Consider the following 25,215-nt stretch of genomic DNA (forward strand, 5'->3'; position numbering starts at 1 on the left):
AGGTTTCGGCCTCTACGAACAAAGAACTAAGCCACCCCGTCTCAGGGGACGAGGTTCAGAGGACGATTGACGAGCTCACGCTGCAAAAAGCCCCCGGCCTGGACGGGCTGAGTGCTCAATTCTATCGTACATTGACACCTGACCTGACTCCTCACTTGGTGACTCTTTTAAACGATATTGTAACCTGTCAGCAGGTAACTGATTCCATGGGGGAAGCTCTAGTTAGTGGTATACCTAAACCGGGGAAAGACCCCAAAGCCTGTGCCTCATACCGGCCCATTGCCCTGCTGAATCTCGATGCAAAAGTATCCTCTAAAATATTGGCTAGCCGCTTTGAAATCATTCTGCCATCCCTCAAAGACGTGGACCAATCGGGATTTACAATACGACTTAGTGCGTTTGCATGTCCACTATGGTAGGCAAGAATAAAGCCCAAACCCACTGCTCTGGCATCCACAACAATCTCTGTATGCAATTTTGGATCAAAGTAAGCCATTTCAGTTGCATTTTCAATTGCATGCTTAAATGTATTGAAACTGTGATCACACTCATGTGACCACTGAAATGAAACATTCTGTTTCATTAACTCACTCAATTGGGCACTCGCAGTGGCAAAGTCACTGATGTATCTGGAACAATAGCTGGCCATACCAAGAAAAGAACACAGCACAGAGGGGAGTTGGATGGCAAAGCCAGAACCTTGGCTGGATCTGGAGTCATTTGTCCATCTGAAGTGCCCAAAGAATTTTAGTCTTGGTTTGTGAAACACACACTTTTTAGCTTTCAATATCAGGCCTGCATCAGCCAGTAGAGAGCACACTTGTGTAAGGACTATATCATGTTCCTTTTGTGGGGCCCAAATACTAGTATATTATCCATGTAATTGAAAGCATGCATGTATAATGCGACAAATGACATCTTAGAAATGTTCGACAGCTGAGGACACTCCGAAACTCAATCTTTTGCATCTGAACTAACCAACATGAGTTAAAAAAGTAGTAATGTACGTGCAATTTTCTTTCAATGCAAGTTGATGATATCCTTTCTTCAGATCAAGGCGTGAAAAGACTTTGCATGATACAAATGTGGGTAATCATATCGGTAATCTGCGGACCTGGGTGCCATTGTCTTTTGATTGCCTTGTTTATTTGACGCACGTCAACATGTCTTAGCAATGTCTCAATTTCTTTTTCAACAGCCTCTTGGAGATGAAATACAATGTGACAATGTTGTTGAGTAACAGGCGAATGTCCTCATTGATATGACGCTGCACTTTCATTCTCTTAAGTTTTCCTACTCCATGAAACAATGACAGAAACTAATTCATTTTGTCATGATGCGTATTGACATTCACAGACATTAGTCCCATGTCAGCAACAGTGCTGAAACTGAGCAAACAGGCACTCAATGAAGTTTCCTGAAGTACATGGATTGGGGCTTGTGCCTTCATCTTTTTGTGTTTCATGGTCGCCATGATTGAACCTTGACTTTGAGGCTGCCCACGTATATACCTTGCTTTTCAATGGTGTAGGACAGGGCACTAGAGACAGAGTTCATGGTACTTTTCGACTAGCATGATATTTATCGAAGGACCACTGTTTATGACTAACAGTATACAACAACCATTAACATTCAATTTTATTTTGGCACAATGTCCAAATTAATTTCGTGATTTCACTTGTCGATCCTTTTCCGACTTGTATTGTTCTTTGCAAGAAGCCAAACCTGCATGTGAACGCCTTTCAGTAGTCAGCGTTGACATTGCACACCAATCTTCTTCACTGTTGCTCAACAGTTACATTGAAGAAACTCTCGACCAAGAATGAGATGATCATCAGCCTCTTTCAGTTTCTGCTTGCCTCAAATTATATTTCTGTTTACTTCGGTGGGTGTGACTGGAATGCTTCTGGAACTTTCTGGCAGCCCTTTTGTTTTCATGATGTGACGCAATGACAGCCATTATGTCTTTATGACGTGACGCACTCATTATTTCTCTCACTTTACGAACAGTTACAAAATGGTTCTATATCCCACAGCCTTTACATATCTGTCCAATAGCAGGACATTTACCTCCATGCGGAAAGAAAAATCCTCATCGATAACAACACTTATTTTTCATTGGAGACATCACTTTGTGTCCTTCTACCTTGTGTTTTTTCTTGCTCTTCACATTCAACGCAGCTCCATGTCAGCGGGTTGGTTGTCAACAGTTTCTTCTGATCTGGCCGCCATGAGCACACGCTCCAGACTGAGCATTTCTCTCAGGATTTGGCATCAGAAGGAATTGGAAAGGCAACCACCTATGACTCTGAGACGAATGGCTTCTTTGTTCTTGAATTCCTTGAAATTACAGTGTTTGATGAGCATTTCGGGTCTTTAAACAAATTAATCCATCGTCTCACCATCTCTCGGTCTCTGCTGATTGAAGGTGTACCTTTCATACTCAACATTCGGCATCGGATTACATTTGTTGTTCAATCCTATCTTGACGTCCTGGTAATACACTGTCCACATGTGGTATCTTCGCTTGTTTTAATCCTTCTCCTGCTATGCTGTTAAGATATTTGATGATCTTTTTGTCATCAGTCATTTCTAGCTCATTAAAGAAATCATCAAAGGTTTCGAACCAAGTAGTCCATCGGGCGCCAAGACTCTGCTTTTAGGCGGTATCAAATGAAGATGGCGATTTAAAAAAAACAAAACAGTTGCATCATACTTTGTGCTGTTTATTGCAGCTGCTGCAAGAATTATTTGCTGTTCAGGCCGCACTTGACCTTCAGCATCTGCTGGCCCGGTGTCACCGCTGCAATAATCAGCCTGCTGACTTGGTGCTTGAACCGTCATGCCTAACAGGAGGTGGTGAGGCACCATCTTCTTCTTTGATGGTGGGTAGCAGTTTTGTCTCTCGCTCTTGTTCTTCACCACTCGCAACCTTCTGCATTGCACCTGTTTTTTTACCGCCTTTATCGCTCCTTTGCGTTACTCTACTTCTACTCGCAGTATTCATTTGCACCTGGCTGTTGCCGCTTGTTGTGCTTTCTGTACCTGGTTGCCACTGCCTTTAGCATTACCATACTGTATGACTAATAGCTCTGTGTTAAGTCGTGGTGTCGCACTTCTTATCTCAGTTGTATTAGCAATTTTCTGACCGATGATAACTGAAACGTTCCCTGGGGTCTTCACTGTCTTCGAAGATCTTGTACTGGCTGGAGTTGCGCTTTAACTCCTCATATGCCAACCGTCACTTCAACTGAGGTGCACGCTTCATGCATGAGCAGTTTGTTGGACCTCCACAGACTCTCTGGGAGAGCACTAGACTCTCTAGGTTGCCGGTTTTGTGTATCCCATCCTCGTCGCCAGGTGTAGCATCCTCCTCAGCCTGGTAGCATGTAAATAAATCACGCCACAAACGGAGCCCAATATTACAAGTCTTTAGTGTCTAGAGTGTAACCATTAACTGAGTCATGAATTTTATTACCCACACCCAATCACGTATGTCACTAGACTGTGGAACCCATTAGGGACCATAGGGGGCCCACGCTCTATAATACACAAGACACTACAGAATTCCCCTTTGAGTGCTTTGCTAAATGTGCTGTAACTAATCCACTTCACCGCATTTAAAATAACGCATTTTAAATTAAATTATGTTAATATAAACAAAAGCATATCCAGGGATTGCACACGAACTAGCTAGTTTTGCATGAACATGTACAGCCTAGGGGTGGGCGGAATTTGCATAGTCGCACTACGCAAAGCTCCGCGAAACGGTAAAAAATCTCCGCGAACATGCGGAATTACTTGTTCGCGATGTTTTTTTCCTGTTCGCGATCGCTGTTTGCGTGCTTGGGGGGTAACACGCATTTTGAGAACGCGAACAAGCAAAACATTCTGCGAAGCAACGGAACGCAGAATTTTGGGCAATTCCGCGTTCTCCGCGGAACGCGAAATTACCCAAATTCCGCAAGCGGAACGGAATTTACCGCCCAGGCCTACACAGCACATAAATCCTGACAAAGCTAACTGCAATAAACAGGAAGCATGGGAGGTGTGACTACTTGAACCTTGGTGTGCAACAATTAAATCATAACAGGATGCCCTGCTCTTACTTAAGGCTGTATGTTTTTTATAGCAAGTTGTATTCAATTTAACATGAATCTCCTCAAATAAGCCCATACTCACACCACACATATTTATACCGTTGGCCACTTTGCATCTCCATCCATATTCATGCCCACTTCTAAAATAATTCTGTGTCTTTATACGTCACCTGCTTCCAGCCGCGGCCCGTGCAGGTAAGAGTGGTGGGGCCCAGTGGAAGGGGATTTCGACGGATGATGACGAGGGAAAATCAATTATTTATTTAATTTTCCCTCGTCATTGTCCATCGAAACCCCTTCCACCCCACCGGGCCCCATCGGTCTTGCCTGCACAAGAGAAAATCAATTATTTATTTAATTTTCCCTCGTCATGGTCCATCAAAATCCCCTCCCACCCCACCGGGCCCCACCGCTCTTACCTGCACGGGCCACTGCTTCCTGCCTCTGAGTTGATTACATCCAGCGAAAGATTTTAGGGTATTTAGGATCACTGCATGGATTAGTCACATGCCCAGGAATATTCCAAGAGAAGGCAAAGAGTGGAAAAGTACTGATGAAATATTCAGCGGCAACACCGAGAACTCTTATAGCTTGAACACTTCCACTACTTGCAAAACCGTAGGGGAACATTTGTCAAAAAAGCCCCTCATGAAAATTAGTAGAATAGGCATGTGGGCTATTTCTTATACATTTTGTAGCTATTGGCTTTTGTACGTGTCTTAGCAAAATTCCTGTTGTTGCTAGGAAACCATATGTAACAGGTATGTTTGATTCTTGGTACTGCATTTGTTGTAGTTATGAAACACTGTGAAACCTAGACCCAAATAGTTGAGAATCCAGTAGGAAAGTACAACAGAGTAATGATAAGCGACCTTAGTGGTCATTCCTCTATACTAAGTCTTTGCACTCATTACTTCATGATGCCCACCTGACCGTCCCACCTGCACAGGTTGTTTTCCTATCGTCACTTTACAGGGTGTTTAAACCCCTGGAGTATAAGAACCCACGCGTGGGGCCCAATGAGGTAGCAAGTGAGACCTAGCACACTGAGGGGGGCATGCATCCAGAGTTCTCCTTTTTAGATCTTTTAGTGACATCTTTTTGACAAGGCAGTTTCTGCCCTACCAGTTGTACAGGGCAGAATTAGGACTCAAATTACTATGAATCATGTTGTTTGTTGTTGCTGGTAGTTCATGGCTCTCTTATACGGAAGTTTGTATTTCACAATGTACAATCAGTGGTGACTGGTACTTTTAGTAGGGGGGCAGACGGGACACAAATGCACAAATAAGCACTGACTCACACCCATGCATTCACACATCCACACACACACCCATTCACAGCAAATAACTCTCAAATATTCATGCACGCACAAAACATTGTTTTTTTAAATCACCCTTACTTGCGCAGCTCAGCCTCTGAGGTCCAAGGAGGGTTGGCACTGCTGACATCCCTTATTGGCTGACCTTAGTGCTGTGCTAAATGTGCTGTAACTAATCCACCGCACCTCATTTAAAATAACACATTTTAAATTAAATTATGTTAATATCAATCAATCAATCAATCAATGACATTTATAGAGCGCACTACATACCCGTAGGGTCTCAAGGCGCTGGGGGTGGGGGGGTGCCGCTACTGCTCGAACAGCCAGGTCTTCAGCTTCTTCCTGAAGGAGAGGTGGTCTTGGGTCAGGCGCAGGTCGGTCGGGAGGGAGTTCCAGGTCTTGGCGGCCAGGTAGGAGAAGGACCTTCCTCCTGTAGTCGCTCTTCGGATGCGGGGGACGGCGGCGAGGGCGTGGTTGGCTGATCGGAGGTGGCGTTTGGGAGCGTAGAAGTTGATTCGGCTGTTGAGGTAGCTCGGGCCTTGGTCGTGTAGGGCTTTGTGTGCGTGGGTGAGGAGGCGGAAGGTGATTCTTTTGTTGACGGGGAGCCAGTGAAGGTCTCTCAGATGTCCGGAGATGTGGCTGGTTCGTGGGATGTCGAGGATGAGTCTGGCTGAGGCGTTCTGGATCCGCTGGAGTCTCTTCTGGAGCTTGGCGGTGGTACCGGCGTAGAGGGCGTTGCCGTAGTCCAGTCGGCTAGTGACGAGGGCCTGGGTGACGGTCTTCCTGGTCTCGGTGGGGATCCACCAGAAGATCTTCCGTAGCATGCGTAGGATGTTGAAGCACGCCGAGGAGACGTTGTTGACTTGCCTGGTCATGGAGAGGGAGGAGTCCAGGATGAAGCCCAGGTTGCGTGCATGGTCTGTCGGTTTGGGTGCGGTGCCCAGGGCGGGAGGCCACCAGGAGTCGTCCCAGGCGGAGGGTGAGGAGCCCAGGATGAGGACCTCCGTCTTGTCCGAGTTCAGTTTCAGGCGGCTGGTCGTCATCCACTCGGCTACCTCTTTCATCCCTTCGTGCAGGTTGGCTCTGGCGGCGGCGGGGTCGTTGGTCAGGGAGAGGATCAGCTGGGTGTCGTCGGCGTAGGAGATTATGTTGAGGTTGTGTTGGCGTGCGATGGCCGCGAGGGGGCTCATGTAGATGTTGAAGAGGGTGGGGCTCAGAGAGGATCCTTGAGGGACGCCGCAGATGACTTCGGTGGCCTCTGACTTGTACGGTGGTAGACGGACTCTCTGTGTTCTTCCGTCGAGGAAGGAGATGATCCATTCCAGCGCCTTGTCCTGGATTCCGACGTTGCTGAGGCGCTGTAGTAGGGTGCGGTGGCAGACAGTGTCGAATGCCGCGGAGAGGTCTAGGGGGATGAGGGCCGCTGTTTCTCCGTTGTCCATCAGGGCTCGGATGTCATCGGTGGCGGCGATGAGGGCGGTCTCGGTGCTGTGATTGGCTCGGAAGCCGGACTGTGAGGGGTCGAGGGATCCATTCGTCTCGAGGAAGGCGGCCATCTGCTTGTTGACGGTCTTCTCGATGACTTTGGCAGGAAACGGGAGGAGCGAGATGGGGCGGTAATTCTTGAGTTCGGTGGGGTCCGCTGTGGGTTTCTTGAGTAGAGCGCTGAGTTCGGCGTGCTTCCAGCTCTCAGGGAAGGTGGCGGTGTCGAAGGATGTGTTGATGATGTCTCGCAGGTGGGGTGCGATGACAGCGCCAGCCTTGTTGAAGACGTGGTGAGGGCAGGGGTCGGTCGGTGATCCGGAGTGGATGGAGTTCATCGTGCGGATGGTGTCTTCGGTGCTGATCGGGGTCCAGGCGTGGAGGGTGGTGGTGGGGGGTGGTTGTTCGGTCTTGGTGTGCGTTGGTTGGTTTTTGAAGCTGTTGTGTATGTCCGCGATCTTGTTGTGGAAGTATGAAGCGAGGGAGTTGCAGAGGTCTTGCGATGGGGTGATGTCGTTGTTTCCTGCGCTGGGGTTGGATAGCTCTTTCACGATGTTGAAGAGTTCCTTGCAGTTGTGTGCGTTGTTGTCCAGCCGGTCCTTGAACGCAGTTTTCTTGGCGGCGCGGATCAGCTGGTGGTGCTTCCGGGTGGCCAGCTTGAGGGTGGTCCTGTTGTCCGGTGTAGGATCCCTTCTCCAGACTTTCTCGAGGGCTTGGCAGTTCTTCTTGGAGCTCTTGAGTTCGTCGGTGAACCACGGGGCTTTCTTGCTGCCGGGTCTGCTGGGCGGGGTCCTCAGCGGGGCGAGTTCGTCCGCGCAGTTGCTGATCCACTTCGTGAGGTTGTCGGCGGCCTGGCTGGGGTTCGCTGAGCTGGCAGGAGGGTGCTGGCTCAGGGAGGTGGCGAGCTGGTCGGCAGTGACCTTGTTCCAGCTTCTTCGGGCAACCTGTTGCTGGTGGTGGTGGGTCGTCGTTCTCTTGAAGGTGAAGTGGACGCAGCTGTGGTCCGTCCATTGAAGCTCTGTGGCGTGGCTGAAGTCGATGTCTGTGCTGGAAGAGAAGACTGCGTCGAGTGTGTGTCCGGCGAGGTGGGTGGGGGTGGACACCAGCTGCTTGAGTCCAAGATTGGCGAGGTTGTCGAGCAGGGTGCTGGTGTTGCGGTCGTTGTTGTTCTCCAGGTGGAAGTTGAGGTCCCCCAGGAGGATGTAGTCGGCGGAGGGGAGGGCATGCGGGCTGACGAAGTCGGCGATGTCCTCGCTGAATTGTATGCGTGGTCCCGGGGGTCGGTAGATCAGGGTGCCTCTGAGGGTGGTGTTCGGGTCGGTGTGGATCTGGAAATGCAGGTGTTCGGCGGTGGTCAGGGTGTTGTCGGTGCTGGTCGTGAGACGGATGGTGTTCCTGTGGATGATGGTGATGCCTCCTCCCATCTGGTTGGCGTTGCGGTCCCTCCGGACGATCTTGTAGCCCTCTGGGATGGCGATGGCGATGTCGGGAGCTGAAGAGGCGTTCATCCAGGTCTCTGTGAGGAAGGCAACGTCAGGGGCTGTGGCGTCTAGGAGGTTCCAGAGTTCGATGGCGTGTCTGTGGACGGAGCGGGTGTTGAGCAGGATGCACTTGAGGTGGGTGCTGCTGGTGTTCGACTTGGCGGGTGCTGGTGCGAGGCAGGTCCGGATGCAGGTGAATTTGCAGGCGTGGCAGCTGAAAGGTCCGTGGGTGCGTCGTGGTGTGGCTTGGTGGCATTCTGGGAGTCGGCCGGTGTTGACAGCGATGAGGGTGGCGGCGGAGTACGTCCGGCGGGTCGGCCGGGGTCTTCGAGGTCCAGGGGTCCTGGCACTGGGCGCGGTCCAGGCGCGGACGGGCGCAGACGGGCTTACCTTTGGCACGCCTTCGGCGCACAATCGGCGCGCCCGCTGCGCGTGACCGCTGCGCGTGACCGCTGCGCGTTCGCACGGTCGCCATATAAGGCGAAGTGCGCGGGTGGGCGGAGCAGCTGGGAGGCGGGAGCGGGGAGGGAACAGAAGGAAAAAAGGGGCGGGGTCAGCGGTGGTGGCGGGGAGCGGGGAGGGAAGACGGAGGGCGGCGAGATAGGCGGGCAAACAGGAAGGAAAAAACGCTAACACGGTCACAGAAAATAAAAATATACAGGCACAAATGACGGTCAAAACAAAACAAAAATCAAAACAAACAACAGCAGAGTCAGCCGGCAGCCGGCAGCGACGCAGGCAGCGAGGCAGAGGGCGGGCAATGGGGCACACGCAGCAGCTGGTGGCCGTGCGGCGCGGGGGTGTCCCACAAGTGGGTCACACTCACCTGCGTCGCACGGTCGCCATATAAGGCCAAGTGCGCGGGTGGGCGGAGCAGCTGGGAGGCGGGAGCGGGGAGGGAACAGAAGGAAAAAAGGGGCGGGGTCGGGGCGGGGTCAGCGGTGGTGGCGGGAAGCGGGGAGCGGGGAGGGAAGACGGAGGGCGGCGAGATAGGCGGGCAAACAGGAAGGAAAAAACGCTAACACGGTCACATTTTGCACAGAAAAAGTGTGTATGTCACGCTGAGGAAAGACCAGCCCAACACCCAATATAAACAATAGCATATCCAGGTATCGCACATGTACTAGCTAGTTTTGCATGAACGTGTACAGCACATAAATCCTGACAAAGCTAACTGCAATAAACAGGAAGCCAATCAGGGGAAGCAGCAGTGCCTTCTCTTCACAGAGTGGGATGTGGGTCAGTGAGAGTTGCTGACCCCTATACAATCTGTGATGAGGTTTCAGTGATTGACACTCAGCTTTGGGCACTTTAGGGCTTTGAACTGAAGCACACAGGTCCGAGGCAGTGACGCTCCCCCTCGTCACCAGGGAGAGGGCCTCAGGTGCTTTTCCAGGCTGAAGAAGTCACACACACAGGAGCTGTGACATCTTCATTCTGGCAAAGTTCAGCTCAGGTAGCCAGGAGCCTGCGTATTTAACGCATGTCTGGCTCTTGGCTGTCTGACCTGAAAATAAAATCTGTTGGGCTGGTCTTTCCTCAGCGTGACATACACACTTTTTCTGTGCAAAATGTGATGGGGCGTGGACGTTCTGCCCATTAGAATGGGCTGTGGCTGTGTTAGTTGTGCAAATTGTTTTATTTGCTCTGTGAAAGATGTAAAATGTGGACTTATATGCATAGATGTTTCCTGTTATTCTTGTGTTATAGCTTTTAGGATCTGCATAGTTAGTTAGAACTATGCTTGGATTTCGCATATTGGCTGAAGCAATCTGAATGCTTACAATGCAGGACCTAACTTCTGCTGTTTTCTTAAATGATAGAATTAGTAGCAGGTGCACCAAGCACACAGATGCAGTGGGCCTATGTTGAGTGCGATTAGGATTGTGGATGCTAGCAGCCTTATTATCCAAATATTGTTGGGGTTGACAGATTTTAATTACCTGTCCTCTTGTTATGCACCATAGATAGGCCCACAATTGTCAGGCAGGGAATTAATAGCAGTTAGTGTCCTTCCAACGTCTGTTAACTGACATACACATTTGTACTTCTACCTGCCTGCACGCCTGGTATAACATTACTTGGTGAATGTGCAGACAAATCTTTAAATTAATCGATGTTTGTTGTTATTAATTCCAGGCCTGCCTTGATAGAAATCCAGAAGCTTTCCAGCCTAAAATTGGGAAGGGGAAATTGGGAGATATTAAACCACGACATAATAAAGGCTGCAATTGCAAGCGGTCTGGCTGCCTTAAAAATTATTGTGAGTGCTATGAGGTTAGTAATGCCATTTTTTTAAACACATTTGACCAATATATACCAATCAATTGCAGTGCAAGCATTCTTGATGATTAATTTCTTGTGATACCCCATAACACTCTTGTGACTCTTGCAATTCTGAAATGTATGTCGCGGTAGACTAGGACAAATTTGTTTGTAAAACACTCAGATTATTGCGATATTTAGATTTTTCAAAGATTATCAAACTTTATAAAAAAATATTAAATTTAGAATTTATAAAAGGTTTATTTTCTGCATATCCTTTGAAGTTTGACTAGTAGCAGGTTTAAAACAAAGGATCCTGTAAGTATGATAGATAGACAGATACAAGTGTCAGTTGGTTTTGGAGTAGGGGCGGGTATTTGGTGGAATAGATTTAAAAGTTGTCATCTTTGTGGCAGTTGTGCATTTGAGGTGTATATTTTCTAATCTGTTTATTTTTAACAGTAGGGTTTCTCATGTAAGATATTCTTACTGCACTATTAGGGGATGGATAGCTCACTTGGAATGGAACTAAGGTTACCTGTGACATGCTGGTAACAGATATATCTCTGTAGCAGATTCATGAATGCACAGATCTATTATAATTAGAAACAGTTAATTTCTAATATGAGGCATTCCTACTTCATTATTAGTAGAGGTATATCTCTGTTCGAATGGAACCAATGTTACCTGTGACTTGCAGGTAACACATTGATATGTGCATAAGTGAATTTGCTACTGAGCAATCTCATGACAGTTGAAACATTTTCTTAATCTAGGCACGATCCTCCATTTCCAAATGTCAATGAAGACCTGCAGCAGTATTGCTTTTGATTGCAGAAAGTGACTTAGGTCACACCCCACTGCAGCTTTTCTCTGCAAATTGTGTCTCCATGGCTAGCATATCCCCTTCAGTGATTTACTGCAGAAGACTTGGTAGCCACCTCAAGACCACAACTGAGTCCTCTAACAGGAGAAAGTAAGGGAAGTCCTGTGAGGCAGTATACACTCCAAACCTCCAGCTCCACAACTTATCTCCTGTTTGCAATGCCATTTTCCCTTGCGGAGATCTTCTGAAACCTTCTACCCTAGAACTAGAACCCTGAGTCCCCTGACCCTGCAAACATGCCTGCTTTTCCAGGAAAGGTTAACAAGCTTCTATGTCAATTCAAGGCTCCAGTCTACATTATCAGACACTGTGTAGGAACAGCCAAGTGGGGTGCTTGAGTAAAGCTCTCCATGTAGTGCCTCCTCGCCCGCATCCCAAGCACTTTTCACAATTAAGGGGATCATAATATTTTGGGGTGGGATAGAGGCCATCTTAGGTATTACTGATTTTCTCAGTATTGAGATCCTCAGCATAGCTTACACGTTTTTTTCTTCTTGGAGCAACATCAAAGCCACGCTCCCCAGTGCCAAATTGCTTTAAGAGCTGTAAGAAGATTTAGAACACTAGCTCAATATCCTGAATTGAGGATACTTCAGGATGTTGTTGTGATACAGGTGCCTGTCAATCACTCCATAGTGACTGTCCATTTTGATGCCTCCTCAGGCACTTCAGAAGCAGTGCATATATATTACAATTTGTAACAATCACAAACGATTTGCAGTTCCAGATCTAAATCCTTCTTTACCTCATCCACCTTTTCTTATCACAAAGAGGGACGTGTTCCTATGCCCAAGCAATATTATCATAAAAGTTGTACATTGACCAGGTCTTCTAACTACCTCACTAAAGTCTTAGGGATGAGCATCCAAGGGAGGAATATCCATCCAAGAAAACACGTGCTGTATGCTGTGCTATACGCTGATAGCATGAGTGATATTTCCGTGCAATTCTATAAGGAAAAAATCACCATAGACTCCTGTTTCTTTTAGAACACGCCATACAACATCTGATACTAATTCTTCAGGCTTGCTTTCTCTTACCAATATTTTTCAATAACAAATTGAAATTTCTGTTACTTCACATTTATAAGCAATTTCAAACCCCAACTCTGGCTGCCATCCCATTCCTTGTTTTGTCCAACGTCTTTATATCATACATTATTAATTGGCAGACTCCACTAACTGCTTAAAGACTAGGAATGGATTGAGGCCATTCTGCATCCGATTAAAAGGAGTATTAGAGTGGGGTGCAGAGATTAGAATAATTGAAAATATTGCACAGAATGCCTTATACTAGTATTTAGATGCAATGGTGAGGCAAATACCCTACTTCTACTGGACTTGAAGGTTACATTTTCCATATACTTTGCCTGCGCCTCAATATAAGTCCCTTTTGGAAGTGGGTAATGTCTAAACTGCATATTCTCATTGGCACCCCTCCTGACCTGCCCACTAAAATAGCCAACGATTGAGGGGGAATTGGAACTCTCAATTCTTCCGGCAAAACATTTGAAAGGCTGCTCTACAATAACCCCAATGAAATTCTGTTTGGCAGACATGTATTGGTGCAAGGACAAGACAAGGAAGCAGCCAGGGATTATACAGCCACACTACCCTAAATTGTCACATGGAATGTACTGTAATTTCACGTTGCCCACTTCAATGGTCAGCTGCTCATTGACAAAACATGTATTGGTGTATGGAAGCCATTGAAATCCTGAACATTAAACATCAATTGGCGTGTGGAAGTCAAGAGCAAAATATATTAGTAGAAGAACCCCGGGGTAATTTGATAGACTGTGAGTGACATCATTTGGAGATCTAGAAAGAGCTTGAGATTGGCCTCTCAACCCCCTGCTCCCTGGTGGTTTTGATTTGTGTTCTTTAAGTATAAATTGTGCAAGGAAAGTTGGGTGGGGAATTGCAAGTTCCTCCCATCGAAGACATAGCCACCTAACTTGAAGTTTTCATCATAACTGCAAGAAAACGTAACATGGAAGTAAGCCAAACCCATGATTCATCCGGTTCCTGATCTCACTGAGCAGATCATTGATATATTTCTAATTTCTTTCTCAGCTAGACCTATGAAGAGGTATCTAGAGAAGAAATGCAGACTTACAGAATTTTCAAGATTACTTCAACCAGTACAATGTCCTTAGTTCTACTGCTTCAGCTGCTTCAGAAAGACAAAGCAAGCAATGGACACTTATGGTAAAAGGATAGAGAAATCCTCAATTACCTTTTAAAGGCCTCTAGTTTGACTGCTCATTTACGACCTTATCATCCTGGTTCATTTGGCACAATGGATCAATTTCTTATATTTTTGCCACTAGAAAAAGAGAGTTCCATGCAATTATGGTAGAAGAAATAATCTTGTTCTATAGTCTTAAAGAGATATTGCTGATTTTTCTTCATTTGTACTGCTGTATCAGACCTCCTGGAAAACATCTCAAAGGGCTATCTCTACAGACACAGAAAAAGATCTCTGATCAGTGATAATGGCTTTGCCAGTGCTTTCACGTTTTAAAAGCATCTGGAATTGGCCAAGCCAACATCGGCGATCAGCATGGGGCAGTATAGAGGTGGCTAGACAGATGGAAGAGAGGTGGATGAGGAAAAAAAGACTGGTGAAACGAGGCACTAAGAAGTGCAGGAAAGTACTGTAGGAGAACATTGCAGGTATCACCAAGCTCACCATATGATGCCTAGTGTGCCATGGAGGAGTCAACCACATCTCTGGGTTCATCTGCTGGGAGACCCACAGTGTGCTCAAGGTCTTCCTCGAGGCGGGGGAGGGCAGAGACAACACAAACAACGTAGCGAGCTAGAGAGAGCACATGCATTACTTGGAGGGTCAGAGGAGAGAGACAGGTGGAGGAGATTTGTGGAGGGATGGAAATAACATGAGTGCACTCTGAATGCACACAGAGTAAAGGGGGAAGTATGGCAGCTAAATGAGAATTGAAACATGAAAAAACAGAGTTCCATAATGTCATCGGTGAAACATTACAACTTGGCCAAACAAAAGTGAAGGTAAAGCATTAATGTTTTAATGGAAGGAAAACAATAATATAGATTAAAGTCATCGAGTAAAGAGCAGGGAACTGTGATACACAAGGAAGCCATACAGTCAGTCATGACCGAAAGTCCACTCCTTATAGTATTGTATGGAAATATTTCTGTGATGACCACAAAAAGATGTCTCTTTACTGTACAAGCTATTGTTCATTTAACAATATTCCTAGGTGACATGGTAACCGACTTGTCATATCTCTTCTGAATTCTATGGCTTTGCTTATTTTCTTGTTATCTGATGCTTCAACAAACCATTTCCGCCACTGCCAGGAGCTTGGAGGGATAGCGATGGATTTGCACAGTTTGGCAGGTGTCCACACGTAGAGTCATAACCTTACAAAATAAATCCTCCTCTGTCCCCAATTCTCGTGGGACATCATGCGCTTTGAAAGTACAGTTGTGTGCCTTGGTCAGGATACCTTTACATTTGTGAAATTGGGAGGCTTCAGCTGACTTCGCCAATGCTGTTTCTAGGTTTGCTTGTAATTAAAAAGCCTTAATAATACATTTGTTTTCAATTTATATATTTGTGCGTGTGTATAGCCTTAATAATAATAATACATTTTGTTTTCAATTTATATGTATGTGCTTGTGTGTGTGTGTGTGTGTGTGTGTGTGTGTGCTCATGCGTGCACATTTATAAAAAGTCATATATTTCCTCACATGGCACTCTCCTTCTAATATATCATGAAACATGAAGGGCCTCATGTAGGTAGCATACAAGTTACCACTTCTTAAATACCGAACGTTACCGAATCGGTATTTAAGAAGTGGTAACTTGTATGTAGGTAATCCGTCGGTAAATATTACCGAATCGGTAATATTCGGTAATTACCGAATCGGTATTTACCGATTCGGTAATGAGGCATACCTTCCCATTGATGGGAAGGTATGCCTCATTACCGAATCGGTAAATACCGATTCGGTAATGGGGGGAAAACATGCAAGGGTGGCAGGGTGTCACATTGACACCCTGTTGCACCCCTGATTCGGCCATGTGTGCACATGTGGCACACATACATGCCCTAAGGGCATGTATGTCTGCCACATTGCACACGTCTAAGCGCTTTAAAATGCGTAAACACATACATTCATTATTTACCACCAACTATTAGTTGGTGGTAAATACCGACTCCTAAAAACACACACACACTCCCCCTACATATCATTTTTGTATTCGGAATTTACCGAATCGGTAAAATTACCGATTCGGTAATTTTACCGATTCGGTAAATTACCGAATACAAAAATGATCCCCCTACATACCAAAAGCCAAAATACCGGTCGGTAACGGTATAATTACCGAAAATCGGCCGTTACCGACCGGTATTTGGCTTCCTACATGAGGCCCGAAATGTTAAAATGTAAAATGTAAAAATGTAAAAGCTTGGGCAGGGTTGACCTATGGGATGCCCCTGAGTTGACATGCCACTCCCTCTCTAAGAGAGATCTGGCCACCCTACTCAATAATCACCGTTTGGCACTTGCTCTTAGTAATCCATCGTTGGGCACGCTCTCTGAAAGGTTCTTGGAGGCCATGGATCATTATCACTTTGAGAAATGTCTGGACGACATCCAACCTGCATTGGCTAAGAAGTTGTATGTCCAACTGAGACATAGGACACTCCCCTTTCGGGCTGTGATTACCAATTGGTCTGCCACCCCTGCGGTCTCTAGTCTTTGTGTTGGTTGTCAAAGGTGTGATGAAACGGATCTACATGTATTGCTTTTTTGCCCGCATTATTCTAGGAGCAGAACTAAGTGGATTATCCCTCTTTGCAAAGTGTTGGGCCTCAGAGACTATAGGGAGGCTTTTAGACTATTTAAATACGACACCACCCCCCTAATTGTCTTTGCGATCTCGAGATTCCTATGGGCTATGTTGAACGCTGGACGTGCTATCTGTGACCCCATAGGCCTATCCTTTCTGGATTGATCTTTCCGTGTAGCCCATGTTTGTAGCCCATCGGGCGATTTGGTTCTTTTAATCATTTTAATTATATTACGTGTGTTTTATCTATTTATGAATTTATGTCTGGTGTGCTTAGGAAACTTTGTATTCTTTTGTATGTTCTGCTTTTATGGTTTTTAACCGATAATAAAGCGTATTGATTGATTGAAATGTAAATCTTGCTCTTAAGTTCAAAGAGCTTGTCCTTTTGTTCCATGATAAATGTCTGAATATATAGATCTACAAATTAACCTCATAAGACTCTTGGACTAGCCACGCTGATCTGGGTACACACAGTAGCCTTTGATTTAATGCTGGAATGGACATTCAGGCACCAATGGGCTGGAAGCCAAAGGGATGTTTGTTGCAATGTTAATGTTTGTTGGATCCAATGATGACCAGAGGTAGCCAGGAAGTATAACAGAAGTAGAAGGTTTATTGGTTGGTTTAGTAGAAGTATGTTACAGGACCCACCAGGAGCAGCATCTTTGCCGCTCAGCCCACTCTCTCCAACTGCCACTCTCACCACAAAAGCAGGCACACCAACATTCCAGTCTCTCTCTCATCAAGCATTCCAACATTCCACGCAGACATCACATTTAACTTGGCTGAGCAGCTAAGGAGAAGATGCACTTGAGGAATTGAGATACAACACATCCCCTTTCTTTGGACAACAATAAAAAACAATAATTTGCAACCTTGCAGCATGAAAGTATGAATGATGGTACTTGCATCGTTGCGCACAATAAATATCAGAGGAAGAATGAAAGTCTAGTGACAGGTTAGAAAGATGTGAATAAGTAGTAGAAAGTGACTAGAATGAAAGGAGGGTGAAACAGTGTGAAAAGCTTCAAGATATAGCACATCCCCTTCCCTTGGGAAAAACAATTAATAGAAATAATTCAAACATTGCATGTAAAACGTTGCATGTAAAACCTGCGTGTTAAACACTCGATTATAGCATCATAAAAGTAAAGAGAGAAGAGAAACAGAAAATAAAGGAATTAAAAGTGTGATATAGAAGTAAGAGAAAGCAGAAAAATTGATGTAAGAGAAAGGTGCAAGGCGATAGAGAAAGCGTCACAAAATATTGAACATATAGGTTTCACTGCCCACATGTGTATGGTGCAGTGCCCTTGTGCGTAAAAACTAAAGATGGGTACACTGCCCCTTATTGATTTCAAAATAAAGTATGGATACACTGTCCATTGCGCATTGAAACTAAAGATGGGTACACTGCCCATTGCGCATTAAAACTAAAGATGGGTACACTGCCCATTACACATTTTTAAATAAAGTATGGGTACACTGCCCATTGCGCATTAAAACAAAAGATGGGTACACTGCCCATTGCGCCTTAAAACTAAAGATGGGTACACTGCCCATTGCGCATTAAAACAAAAGATGGGTACACAGCCCATCGCGCATTAAAACTAAAGGTGGGTACACTGCCCGTTACTTGTTTCTAAAGAAAAATGTGGGTACATGTGCTACCATGACCCATCCCGGAAAATATCATAGAATGATGAGTATTATCGCCTGTGACAGAGTTTTAAAACTATTCCTAACAGAGGATTCTGTATGAGTGTATGACTATTGTTGCCTCACAGTATTAGCTAAGTACTCACACACTTGCTGTGCAAACAAGTTTTCTTAAATCTGGCACAGTGTTCCCTTCTAGGCATATACTTGATTTATTTGAAGATATGTTGCTCTTGGGTACTCGAACACATTCTTAAGTATTGCATTATTTTATAATTTACCCTTCAGAATTCCCTGCAATTCCTATTGCTATAGCCAATACATTTGACAAATATTATGGTATTAGGCACTTTGTTTGGTGATTTGTTAAAAACAAAAAACAAGCTGAATAACAGCCTCTAACCCACTGTAGAGGGAAAGACTTGTTCACTGATCTCTCTGGCATAGTGAAGTATGGGTCTGATATGAAATTTGTTTACTAAGATTTGTTTCAATTTGTAATTCAGCCCTGAATATGAGACACTGAACTACACAGTACTCAAGTGCATGGTGGATTCCATTTGTTTTCATGCGTAGACTGAGCACCAAATATATGGATTCATTTGGCCTAGTCATCTGTTTCGGTCTCTTCCTCTCGCTTCCTTTCCCAATCCCCCCACTCTTCCTTTAAGTAACCCTTTCCCTTCCCCTTGAGCATACTACCAGTTTTAGCAGATGTGCAGCGTAAAGGCTGATCTTCTTCCTATTTGTATGAGATACAGCATGGTTCAAGTTACACTACCTACCCTCATTTTCTGTATTATCTGAACGATAGGGTGGTTGGATTTAGAATAATCAGCTTCAATATGTAAAGGTTTTACCTCGTGTTCACCTTTCTACTTTTGGTTTAATAAATATAATTTCTTCGTCAGGCTAAAATCATGTGTTCCTCAATCTGCAAATGCATCGGTTGTAAAAATTACGAAGAAAGCCCAGATCGAAAATCCCTTATGAATATGCCACACTACTCAGAAGCTGGAAGGTATGAACAAGATCTTAACATTTATCTTATTTTAGCATGTATGTTTCCAAATGCTTTAGGTCGAACGAAATGTTTTAATAAAGTTAATCCCTTACTTTGAATTTCCTTTTAATCCTCATTTTTGCAGTTGGTTTTTGCATAATTCATTTGTGTCTTGAAATTAAGGGGGATATTCAAAAGGAGCTATCACTGAGTTAACGGCATTTTATCGCAGCCAAAGTTGCGATACATTTATCGCCCCATTCACAAGCTGGTGTTAACAGCCCACAGCACCAGTTTACCCGCGATAGCAGCCGCATTAAACATCGCCACAGAAGTGCCCCGCAACCATTGCTAATGAGATGCAGAGTAGGCGTTCCCGTGCCATAAGCCACGACAACACCACTCAACAACATTCACAACGACCAACCAGAACTGCGATAAAAACACAAAACAGGTGATAAGGCGCGTTAGCAGCAGAAAAATAACACCTGCTCTGACCTGGTGTAAAGTCGGACCACTGCCTGCACCACAAAAGGGAGCACAGCCCACAGCCACATCAGAAGGGCAACAGATGCACCCGGGCAACTGAACATGCAGCCCGGAGTGCCGAAAGGGCAACAACACCTGCCACCACCACCCCCAGGACCCCCCCTCCCCAGCACCGCTTCGACAAAAGACATGCCACATCAGCTACACCCAAATAATCCGCTTGATGTCGCACAATCACATTTGGTGACATGCATGTGTCGTTACAAAAAGAAGCATCACACATTCACTTTCGAAGCAACAAATTAAACTTTATTAACATGAATACTGAAATGAAATGAAGACACATAGCGGCTCCCCTCCGGACAATCCGTAGGTCACAGCCTCCAAGACAAAAATCATGATGAGAAGGTGTGTCCTGCGCACATCAAAGGTCAGAGAGAGCGAAGGAGAGAGAGAGGAAGAGAGGGAGAGAGAGAGAGAGAGAGAGAGAGAAGAAAAGAGGGGGATAGAGAGAGAAGAAGAGAGGGGGAGAAAGAGAGAGATAGAGAAGAAGAGGGGAGAGAGAGAGAGAGAAGAAGAGAGGGGTAGAGAGAGAGAGAAAAGAAGAGGTGGGGCGAGAGAGAGAGAGAGAGAGAGAGAAAATAGAGAGGGTGAGAGAGAGAAGAAGAAGAGGAAGAGAGAGAGAGAGAGAGTGCCGCCCCTGCGCACCCAAGCCACACTGCTCACCTGATGCCACCGGTGTGTCTCCAACCACTTGCCGGTATGGCAGTACACCAGGTCACATATCTGAGACAGAGCTGTCATCTGAAACAGAGTCCAGATACATGATTGGCACAGTACACACAAATGCACAAGACAACATCGCCTGCCCGCCCATGCACACCGAGGCAGAGGCACCCAGCCCCTCCCGCCGCCCATCGGAGCATGCCCGCCCATGGACACCCAGGCAGAGGCACCCTAGCCCCTCCCGTCGCCCATCGGAGCATGCCTGCCGATGCACACCCAGGCCTCACTGCTCACCTTCTGACACCGGAGTGTAGACAGGAGGTCTCACCACGTGCCGCTGCAAGCCACAAGCCCGGGGCCCGCGAACATGACACCCTCAACACCATGCATCTCCGCTCCTTAGGCCACCAGTTCTCACGTTTGCTGCTGGGTCTTGATTCCTCCATGCCATAGGACATACCAGTGCACCCAGCATCATCGCAGGCTGCACACCAGCTCAGCCCAATTGGTGCCACTAATGCTCGGATCCCGGAAGCGACGTCACGTGGCTGTGGGCCTGCGCTGCCCGCTGGCTCTGGCCTACACTGCGGTCCAGCAGGGCACACAAAACCTGAGCTGTCCGGACCACCGGGATGGGGCATCATCGCAGGCTGGACACCCACTCAGCAGCTTAAGGTGCCAGCTTCAGTGCACCCAAAGTCACCGTCCCGTGGCGGGGGGCCTGTGCCAGCCACAATGCTCCGGGTGCCATTAACCCTGTGCAACGCCAGTCAGTGCCACGTGGTGGTAGGCCCATGACGACAGCAAGGCCTCGGGTGCCACAAACCTGTGCAACGCCAGTCAGCACCACGTGGTGGTAGGCCCATGACGGCCGCTAGGCCTCGGGTGCCACTAAGCCTGTGCGTAACAACTCATTTGCCCTTTATGATTGATAACCGTGGAGCGTCCATCATCCAGTCACCACCGGCAGAGGGGAATGTGACGTCGTCGGCCCCTTATGTTGGCGGAGTCACAGGGCCTGTGACGCCTGTGCCGGATGGGTGTGGTGTGCGTGCAAACCTGCCCTCAGGGTGTGGCTGTGACATGCGGACAACTAGAACAGTGACCTGCACACCACCAGCGTGTACACTTGCGACGGGTAGCAATGAGGGCCCCCCCTCAGAGGGTAAGCGGAGTAGTCTGGCCTGTCATACGCCGGACCAGCACAGGGCCTGCAAAAATGACTCGTGGGCTCTGGCCGTGGTTCAGTCCATGTCTGGAATACAAAAAGAGGGACAAAAGAGGCCTTTTACATTCACAAAGGAATAGGAGGTCCAGTAGGAACAGGGGCCCCTAGTGCAATGATAACAAAGGATGTTCCTATAGTTCCTCAGAAATAGAGTAGAGTCAACGTGAAGGCTAAATCAAACTAAGAACACCGTGTAGACCTGGTTGGAAATCCATATGTTGGATTTAAATGCCCTCACACACCTTTGCAGGTGTCATGCTTCATCATTTGGGCTGCTCCTCGTCGGGCCGGCGGTGCATTGTCTGACGGGCTCCCTAAAAAGGGGCACTTTGGCGGAGATCTTCTATCCAACTGCTGTATAGGTGAAGTGCGGGTGTGGGGCCAGGTTAATGTAGATGTATGGAAGTGTGGTTAAAATAAGATCAGAAGTGCCTGGAGAAAATGAGTTTTATTCTGATGGCCTCCTAACCTCAATTTAAAAGCGTGTAGACATGGCACTTATTTGAGTATAATGTCTCATATTAAGGTGGCATGTGATTATAAGGAGTTGGTCAACATGTTTCTCGCTTTGAGTAACTATACTCGCGATTCGTCAGGACCTTTTAGAAAAAACTATCTACATATAACAACCTAATCAAGTTAAGGTTATTTACAACCTAAGTGTTATGTTAAAACACAATACCTGTTTGTGTCAGGGGCTACCCTAATCAGTCATCGTCCTGACATCAACAGTATTCGGTGGACTGTACATGAGTGTGGATTCCTCAGTGTTTGGGAATTTCTCCTCCTCGCGTAGCGCACTTAGACCTACCCTCTCCACCGAGGCCGCTAGGCCTCGGGTGCCACTAAGCCTGTGCGTAACAACTCATGTGCCCTTTATGATTGAGAACTGTGGAGCGTCCATCATCCAGTCACCACCGGCAGAGGGGAATGTGACGTCGTCAGCCCCTTATGTTGGCGGAGTCACATGGCCTGTGACGCCTGTGCCGGATGGGTGTGGCTGTGACATGCGGACAACTAGACCAGTGACCTGCACACCACCAGTGTGTACACCTGCGACGGGTAGCAATGAGGCCCCCCCCTCAGAGGGTAAGCGGAGTAGTCTGGCCTGTCATATGCCGGACCAGCACAGAGCCTGCAAAAATGACTCGTGGGCTCTGGGCGTGGTTCAGTCCATGTCCGGACATGGAAGGGACTGATGCGAGTGTCCCTGTTGTGTTCACAGAACCCGGTACACAATATGCAATTTAGCACCCTCTGTCTGGCATCCCACAGGATGAGCATCATCGACGCGAGGGAAATCACTGTCCCTACATTCATCCACACATTCATACATGACACAGCTATGCATCACTGGATGTTTATTGCACATCTAGTGCAGTTCTGCAGCAGGAGTGGTACAGGGCAAAGCCGAGCACGCTACACAATATGGGCCTGTGGAGGGCCAGCCAGAGTCCATCCGGGGATGACAAGTCCTGCGGAAAAGGAAGGGTAGAGTCTGCAGTCTGGTCGCCATGTCATTGGTCATCAAACAGGATATGGCAGTCCATGTCGCTGTCTAAGGTGAGTGCATCAGAGTGTATTGGGGGTAAGTGGACGGTCATGAGGCCATGTGCGGCACCAAGCAGAAACAGGCCAGGTGGCAGAAATGAATGCTAGTGTCTCCTGATCACAAACCCATACACATACTCGTCCCGGGATGTTTGCTCTGCCCCTGTGGGTGTTGCAGTACCGGCTGAGGCACTGTGTGCCACTGACACATGAGGTGCCGCAGTGGATATGTCTGCTGCACTGTGAGGCAATGGCACACCAGGGGGCGGAGATGTGGATGGTGTGGGGGCAACAGCATTCATCGGCGCCACGCCTTCTGGCAGCAATGCCATGATAATGATCTGCAGGACATGGTAGATCCCAGCTACATTTCGCTGATGTACAGCGGTGGCTGCCATCCTTTCGGCCTCCATCCGCACCATGTCCTCCATGAGCCTCCGCGTGTGTGCCAGCTCATGGCTGGTATCGCTGGTGCCCCTCTGAGCGGACAGGTGTTCTTCTCTCCGCGTGAGGACTCCAGCAATGTCAGTCAGGGCTCGTTGGAGACCATGAAGCGGGCCTAGACACCCATGGATGGTGTCCAGTTTGGTAGCAATGAGGTCGAACCCCACCCGCACCTGCTCAGCCTTCTCCCTCTGGGCCTCCCGGACACGGCGTTGGAAGGCCGTGTGTGTTCATGGGGGTCTTGGAAGACTGCTGGGGCCTCGGGTGCCTCCTGCTGAGTGGTGTGGGTGGTGGGTGGGGTCTCCTCGATGCAGCTGGTCAGCCCTGATCCTGGAGGTGATTCGCGGATGATATCAATGATATCTAGGAGGGCTTGTGCATCGATGCTGGGGGTGTCCTCCTCTTCATCAGTGAAGAGTGGCTGGGACTGCTCTGCAGGGGGTGTTGATGGTGGCCTTGCAATGTGAAGGGGAGATGGTGTGTTGAAATGTGTCCACATGTATGTAGCCGCATGGTACATGTTGACATTCAGACAGCATGGCATTGTACATTGTGACAGTCTCTAGATCTGGGCGATGACCCAGAGTCATTGAGGGTGTGCACTGTGCTCTGCTTGGTTGTGCATGTGTGCCATCGTGGCCAGCTCCACTCATCTTCCCAGTACCTGGTGGTCACTCACCCAGTTGCGGTTGTGTTGTTTCCTGTCGAGCAGTGTCCGGTCCCCCGACTCCGGCCACAGTATCCACATTGATGACTGTCGACACCAGCTCCTCCATTTATCCAGCATGAGCTGTGGCGCTGGGCCCCCACCTCCAGTCTGCATTGCCTTGGTCTTTCTCTTGATGCCATTCCATCGCCTCTTGACCTCGTCCATTGTCCTTATCTGCTCTCCGACGGCATTCACCTTGTCCACGATTTCCCGCCATATTCCAGTTTTTTTGGTGCCCAATGACACGTTGGAGGTGACGAACAGTTGTTGATGGTGTTCCATCACCTCTGTGACTATGATCCTGTTCGCCTGCAGACTGAACTTCCTCTTCTTCTTGTCCTTGCCCTTCCCTGTCCCAGAGGTCCCGGGCTGGTCGTCCGGGGAGCTCGTGGTGTTGCGCTCGTCCTCTGCGCCTGCTCCGGCTTGGGTGTTGGTCAGTTTGTGTTTGGGTGTTTTTTCTGCTTTTATGGTGATTTTTCCTGCCTGCCAGGTGTGTGTTGCAGGCCTGGTGCTGCTTTTCACTGATTTCCTCATCGCGCTTTGGCCCATCGCAGGTTTTTCTGTGTTTTTATCTTCAGCGAGATGGTTGTATCGCGGACATTGGCAGCGGTTTCGGCAGACTATCGCATGGTACCGCCGTTTTGTGAATTCCACGTTGACACAGGGTTATTTTACCATGATAGGCTGCGATATGTAAAGTTGCATTAACAGTTTTTGGAGATGTTTAGCACACGTTCTTGTGCACATACCCCAAAGTCTTTTGATGCAGAATAGTGTATAGAATAATGTATAGAAGTACACCTAACAGAGAACTAGTGCGAAATTTCTATACACAAAAAAGATCGCAGATTATGTAATTTTGCAAATGGAAAATAATCTTGCAAACCAACCTATGTACCAATAGGTTGGTTCACAAATTTCCTAATCGTATTGCATTACCTACCACATCAACATTCATGAAATAGGTTGTAAATTGCAACTCACTACGATTGAATGCTATCAAACGGATGGTGGCCTGCA

The 25,215-nt window shown here is 47.2% G+C and overlaps 1 protein-coding gene across 1 annotated transcript in view; it reads left to right on the forward strand.

The window, feature by feature from the left end:
- The window catches only part of TESMIN (testis expressed metallothionein like protein), a 1,510,092-nt gene that overhangs the window by 1,254,387 nt on the left and 230,490 nt on the right, over nt 1–25,215 (forward strand). The window contains exons 14-15 of the mRNA XM_085644767.1: nt 10,527–10,664; nt 18,957–19,066. Of these exons, the coding sequence (XP_085500893.1) occupies nt 10,527–10,664; nt 18,957–19,066 (248 nt within the window). The remainder of the gene's footprint in view (nt 1–10,526; nt 10,665–18,956; nt 19,067–25,215) is intronic.

This window comes from Triturus cristatus, chromosome 3_1, assembly GCF_964204655.1.
Source record: "Triturus cristatus chromosome 3_1, aTriCri1.1, whole genome shotgun sequence".
Taxonomy (NCBI): Eukaryota; Metazoa; Chordata; class Amphibia; order Caudata; family Salamandridae; genus Triturus; species Triturus cristatus.